The sequence below is a fragment of the Cladophialophora yegresii genome (assembly GCF_000585515.1).
Source record: "Cladophialophora yegresii CBS 114405 chromosome Unknown aczIN-supercont1.1, whole genome shotgun sequence".
NCBI lineage: Eukaryota > Fungi > Ascomycota > Eurotiomycetes > Chaetothyriales > Herpotrichiellaceae > Cladophialophora > Cladophialophora yegresii.
The window spans coordinates 1,606,630-1,613,359 of NW_006913045.1; the positions used below are offsets into that span (position 1 = coordinate 1,606,630).

General features: G+C 53.7%; 1 protein-coding gene across 1 annotated transcript; it reads right to left on the reverse strand.

The window, feature by feature from the left end:
• Window positions 1-3,447, reverse strand: A1O7_00570 (uncharacterized protein; the record flags this gene model as incomplete). Its single annotated transcript, XM_007754611.1, has 1 exon — window positions 1-3,447. The coding sequence occupies one exon, from the start codon at window positions 3,445-3,447 to the stop codon at window positions 1-3; it is 3,447 nt and encodes a 1,148-aa protein (XP_007752801.1).
• Window positions 3,448-6,730: the final 3,283 nt, after the last annotated feature.

Sequence of the window (6,730 nt, forward strand, 5' to 3'; positions counted from 1 at the left end):
TTACCCTCTTCGACCGCGGCCTCCTGAGTAGACGGTCTGCATTGGCGACGAAACAAAATATTGTTGTTGTGGATAATTGTACATGTTGGATGGCATGTTCTGCAGAAAATTCTGGGGCGGGAAACCACTCGATCCAATAACGGGACTCATCTGAGCAGAGAAAGAAAGGGGAGAGGAAGATGGGTTAGCCACCGGGCGGAAAGGGTCGACGGCCGAAGGAGGCGTGGCGTATCCATTGTATCCATTTGGCATGTATCCACTGTTGCTCCGTTGAGGTGCGGTCGGAGGGAAACCCTGATACTGCGATTGAGGCGTCATCTGTTGGTAAGGAAGCTGCGAATATTGCTGTTGCGCTTGGAAACCATTCATGTTGTACGGAGAAAAGCCGAATGAATCGGCTGATCCAGTCCGCATAGGTCCTATTCCATTTTCAAAGTTATTGCCGTTGACACTGGGCCCGAAAGTCCCACTGTACTGACGCTGAGGGAAGGTCTGCTGTGGTAAGCCGTGTGCAGGCACCTGCGGCTGTTGAGCTTGAGCCATAGATCGGGCGCGGTCGTTCGCAGGATGCCCATGCGCAGGGAACTGCTGCATTGGAGGTTGAGTGGGCCTTGAGGATAGGCCGACTTCGTCCATGATCCTCTTGTAGCCTTGGTTTGGCTGCGCCTTGATCTTTGTCAAAACCCTCGAGACGTTCTGAACCACGTCCGGCCTCATGTTGTCGTCAAGGAAAGGAGTCGTCAAGATCTTAAAGATCAGCGTCACTCCGGAAGTCTGGTCACACAAGATCTGTTCAAGCACGGTGTCGTTCGGGCTGAAGAAGAGAGCCTTTAGCACCATGTCCCTGGCTTCAGGCTCGTTTCGCTGGTTGATGACCTTGAGCACAGTGAGATACGCCACTTTGTGCGTGCAGAGTTGAACGAGATGGGGGATCAACCTCGGGGCCAGAACCGAGCGTCGGTGGGGGAAGGTACAGGTATCGAGCAGCCAGGTCAACAACAGAGCTCCATTGGCGTTTTGAGCGAGCTGGACACTATGCAGCGCAATAGCCGCGGCCATCAGACGTTGCTGACTTTTGGTGGCGTGGTGAGCTTCCAAACAGGCCCGCATTGCCCTGGCGCCGAATCGTCCCTGAGCAATTTCCCAAAGCTGGCTGAGCATCGTCTCGAAGATGAAGTCGTTGTAAGGTGGTCCAAACCGAAGGCAGCACTGCAGCACATAGTTGCCGTACTGATCGAGGAAGAGAGGTATTGTGTACGGACGGAGGGTGTCGACGATCAGTTGGATCTGCGTCTCAGTCTTGCTGACTTCAATGATCTTCTGGGCGGCCCAGGTACCGTTCTTGTGGACTCCAATTTCTGCAAGATGGGGAGCAACGCGCGTCAACATCTGCTCTTTAGTCTGTTCAGAACAGTATTCAAAGAGCTTTTGCACCACAGTGTTGCCTAGGTAGTCCGATGACAACTCGGCAATTTCAGGGAGCATGTCGATGGCAATCTGTTCGATCTCCTGCAATCCACAAGCGCCATTGTCAATTCTTTTGCGGATATCCCGTAGTCTAGGAGCGTCGTACATCCTTGTAGCGCTTGGCTCTGGAATAGGGGGAATTTCCTTCTCAAAGCGATTGAAACGAATGGCGCTCTCAATGTTAGCAGAAATGCCTGCAAGGTCCGATTGTTGGCCGCCAAAATCGAGCACGATTTGTAAAATATCCGGCTGCAGCTCTGTCAGCCTGTCTGCAGCCGGCAGATTTAGAGCGCCCTGCGCGTGCATAGAGCCCGTAGGGCTGCCAGAAGTATCGTGAGGCTGCGATGGTCCTGCTTCAGTATTGCCGTTAGATCCTGGAGGTGGTGTACCATTCTGTACAGGCGTGATGGACACGGACGCATTTGGAGCCTTAGCAAACCCAATCCTAACGGGTCCGGCTCCCGGGAAGATCTCCTTTCCGTTGAGCAGCTGGCGGGCACGCACGGCATGCTCGACAGACTCAAAGTTGACGAAACCGCAGTTTTTGTGTGTGAGGACTCTCGTCGACTCTATAGGGCCATAACGACTGAAGATGGCGTCCAGCGAGGACATGGTCGTTGAGTTGGGAATCGATCCAATCCAAAGGGACCGAGAGATCTGCACATCAGGGTCATCCAAACCCTCATAGGACAAGGGCATATTTTCACCAATTGCCAGATGTTGCAGCGAGTCTGTCAGGCTCGGTGGCTCTAGCATGTCTGAGGCCTGGATATCAAAACCTATGTCGATGCTATCTGCAGGTTGCTGGATGAAATTTCGGAGCGAGGTACGTTGAGGAGTTTCAACAAGCCCAGCAGTACGAGCTCTAGGGCGCGCTGCGCTAGCGTTCACTGCAAAGGCCTGAACTGCTTGATTGTGTAGGCGGACCTTCTCCTGAACCATTTCATACTCGGCTTCGAGTGCTGCAGCCGCCGAGGGCGTGAGGGTACCGCTTTGCAACAGCGGAAAGCTGGTATTTCCTTCCTGGCTTTCGGTTTGGTATTTGGATTGTGTGTTGACCGAGAAGGACCTGAACCGGCTTGAGTTGCGCATTCCAAAACCTAACACGTCTGGCAGGTTGGTATCATGCGAACGAGCGATGTCATTTGCACCCTGACGCAACGCATCAGATCTTGACTGGTGAGGAGGTTCGGCAAGTCCAAGATAATCGAGAGTGCGTACCCCTGAGTCGGACATGCCATCTTTGGAGTATCCTGATGGCTGAGGGGACGTGGGATCCTCGGCGGAGCTGATGCTGGTTAGGGTGGCCGCGCGCGTTCTTGTCCCCCAACCAGAACTGAAGGTGTTTGAGCCAAAGGCACCTGAGTTGCCAAGCAGACTAGCCCGCTGAGGCATGCTTCCCGCACGAAGTCTGGACAAAAGTGCCGACGTGGCCGGATTCGCTTGGTTGGAAGAAGTCGAGTAGAACGCAGTTTCGGCAGCGGAAGTGGACCCTGGTCGAAAAGGGCTGGTCGATGGCGTTGGACGAGAGGTCTTGGAGGTCAGGACGTTAACACCATTCACCGTCCCAACTGGGGAGATCCGCGAAGGAAGAGTGCCTGCACGACCTCGCCGCGCCGGGCTGTTGATTCCAGTCTCTGTGAGCGGCACCAGATCGGGGAAGCCATCTTGGTTAGGAGATTCTGGAATCTCGAAGAGAGGTGTGGAAGTGCCGCTGGTAGGAGGGCCCCAGATGTTCGGGGTCAGACCAGTCTGAGATTGTAGTTCACGGGTACGTTTGGGGAAGAGCCGTGAGGTCTGTTCGTGCAGAGGAGAACCAGCTCCAACTCTTGCACTGGACAAGCCAGCCAGCCCAGACGAGGATTTAGAGCTCCCGAAGGGAGACTTGCTGGTGGGCACTTGGGGAGGCTCGGCGATGGGTGACAGTCCCGAAAGGTTTATATTGAGAGGCCCGTCTGGCCTTGTGGTGGGAGGAGCCATGGGGAGCTCTCAGAAGCCCGCGGACTGTAATCAAGTAGATTTTTGTACTGCTTCGAAAAATTATGTATAGAGCCAACTCTTTCTCGTAAAGGCCTCAGCGAATAGGGCAGTAAGTGTCAATCTTTCGTATAACGTTGTGTGCTCCGAGTGATATTGAGATGCACGAGGGGTTGTCTGACCATCAGCTCGGAGAGGCGGCGGACGAGGATGTGCAGTCACAGCTATACCAGCTGGGCTGCCGTGCGCAAGGAGAGAGAGCAGGCACTCGGTATATTCAAGGCCCGGGTCGCGTCAAGGTCGTTCGTGCTGGGAGGAGAGCAGCTCGGGAACCAGGGTATTACTTTTAAGAGCGGTCGGGCGCGGGTTGGAGAAGGAGAGGCTGTGGACTGCCGTACTAACACAAAGGATGGAATAGAGAGAAGTGAATAAAGCAGCTCTCCAGGGCTGAAGGGGAATTAGGGGTTGGTCGAAGATGCAAACGTAAGTGAGGGCAAAGAGAGCAGGAAGATGAAGCAGCAGTCTGGTGGATGGATTAGGGGCACAAGTGCGAAAGTAAAGGTAAAGTGAGGTTCGGGTTGCGCAGATGCAGAGCGACACACGTCAACGGCTGCTATGCAAAGTACGGGGAAGAACCTCGACTATTCGACGCACAAGCACCGTCTCGGTTTAGTCACCTTTACCTTCTGAAGATTCTGCTGCTGAGCTGCACCCGCGAGGCCAGTTCCACGAGTAATTGCATGTACCTAGTACTGCGCTTCTTCCTCCAACGCAAAGTGTCGTCAAACCCGCCAGGGACGAACAGATCATTGCCATAACGAAAATCAGGTCGACGAGACCTGGCATTTGCAGGCTGGCTGGCCAGTGGCAGCTCGCATTTCAAGTTTTCTCCAATGCGATGTCCTTCGCCCCAGCACGACTTTGTTACCGGAATGGGACACGGGCGACACAAGGAATGAGCCGCGAAGAAGGATTATGCCAGCTGCCCGGCGGCCCTTGATGTCCTTGTGGCCTATCGTTGCTCTGATCCCGCTTTTTCAAAACCACCGAGCCCATCCAAGCTACTCCCCATGAAACGACTTCTGTGTGTCACTTATGCGCTCAATTTCCTTCAATGATCCTGAACTCCAAGCGTCCGGACGTGACTGAGGAAGTGCAAGACTCGCATGGACATGCACTAATCGAGCTTTCTCACAGCAAAGCACGAGGGCATCATGCAATAGTTCTTCGCACTCCTCTGGCACTGGAGGCTGATGGTTGTGATGGACAACCTGAAACACTGGCGCCCGACGTTCGCAGCCAACCATGTTGCTCTACCTCAAAGCTACTCGTACCTCTATGTGGAGTCTGACCCCGAGGCATCCAGTATCACCTGCTTGGCCCGAGCGCCTGTGTGCTTGTGAATTGTCCCGTGAGCTGTTCCGTGCTGCCCATTTTTGCGCGGACCATATTGGTTGAAGCCGGAAAATAGCCCCTGAGAGCCGCATTTAGCCCAGCTCGTCGTCGTCGACAGACTCTTACAGCTACTCTTACAACTGCACTCGTCAGTAGACTCCAAGATCAGTACTCTCTGTACTCCGTATGTGTCTGATGCACCTATTCATATTGCGCGATATCGCATGGACTGTGCCAAGCTACAACTAATGGTCACGTGGTAGCATCCATCACCACTCCCGGTGGGCTGCAGCTTCAGGATTCAAGCTGTCCGGCATTAACTTCGACAAACCTACGAAACCGCTGTAGTCCACAAGACCCAGGCGGAATGCCTAGTTGCCAGAGATACAGCAAAGACTTGAACAGCCCATAGAGACATTGATCCTCCTGGGCTGACGGGTTAGTACGAGGTACAACTGCACACTGCGTTGACTGTAGGATTGGGACCGGCATATGCAGACTAGGTACTCTGTACCGAGGCCGAGTGTCAGCATTCGGAGCGCAAAAACTACACTCCTCGACTACATCATAAAAGTTGTTTTTCAGCTGGACGACCGTCAATAAACATTCCATCCTTGAGCCAGGAACTGTGCAACAGGTTCGAGGAACGCAACCACGTGGGGGGTTTTGCCTCTGATATTGAATTGAACCTTTCAGGCGTTGAGAGCTACAAGCATCAATGGCGTTCCCAGATGTTGCTTATGCGGACGAGCTTGTGGTGTGGCATGCCACTAGTTCGTGTTAACGAGGAACTTGAACTCCGATTCCCGCACCTCGATCCGCGCCCCTTTCCAAGCTATTGGAAGCGAGGGACGCCGGCCCTTCAGGCATTTGGACAGTCACTCGTACAGCCATGCTCGTTAGCAGCGGTGAGCACGTACATACTCGTACCTAGGACATATTTGAGCCTACCCTGGGGCCATCGTCTATCAAGCCGTTTGTAGGCAGAGCGGGAGGAACTGGGGCTTACAAGGAGAGCTCCCTGATCAGGTATTCCGAGATCTTTCGGGATCTGCACAGCCATTCCATCACAGGAGCGGATCTTTCTTCACCAGTCTGACCATCGCGCAACTGCCGCCCAGAGACGAGATTGCTGGACACGGCAACTGCTTGCTGTTTCAGACACGAGTACGAGGTCCGAGAATTTTGGGGACCTATTGACGTGATTGTCGCGAGGCGGCCGACATCTCTTATCGGGCAGCTCTTCGATGACTGGTGTACCAAACCTGGCTGCTTGCCCTTCAATCACCACAGGCGATCTTTCTCGATCGTAAATCGTTTGAGGGTGTGTGGGTCTAAAGCTAGGACGCACTGATCGAGGGTTCCGAAGGGCGACCTGATGGTGGACCGAAGAAGCCACACTGACATCCTTTTTCTCTTCCTCGTGATTCATGGTGAAATTGTCTGGTGTAAGACGGCCGCAGCATGGATACAAGTCGAGATGTAGTTACAGAACCCTGCAAAATCATCTTGATCCACTGTAGACAAGTTGTCGGGGAACTTCCTGCCAAGCTCTTTCTTTACTTTGCGAGTTTCGGTACCGCTCCTATCAGGTGGAGCCGGAACCCTGGACGGCTTTCGTTAATTACTCCCGACTTGATCTTCGTCGCAGCGTCATGAACTTCATGGGAAGAGCATCACGAGCCGCAGGCGATCCTCGTTATTGACTTCACTCCCATCAGCTTTTCCATCAAGCCTCCATCAACCTGCTTCTACCCTCCCAATGTGATTGGAGGGGACGTTAAATACATCTTCCCTCGCACGAATGCGCTTCACACTCGTCATCTCTATTCACCTCTCTCTCACTCCCGCCTCGCCAATTCCCAATCTGCGATGACCTTCCACACTCAGC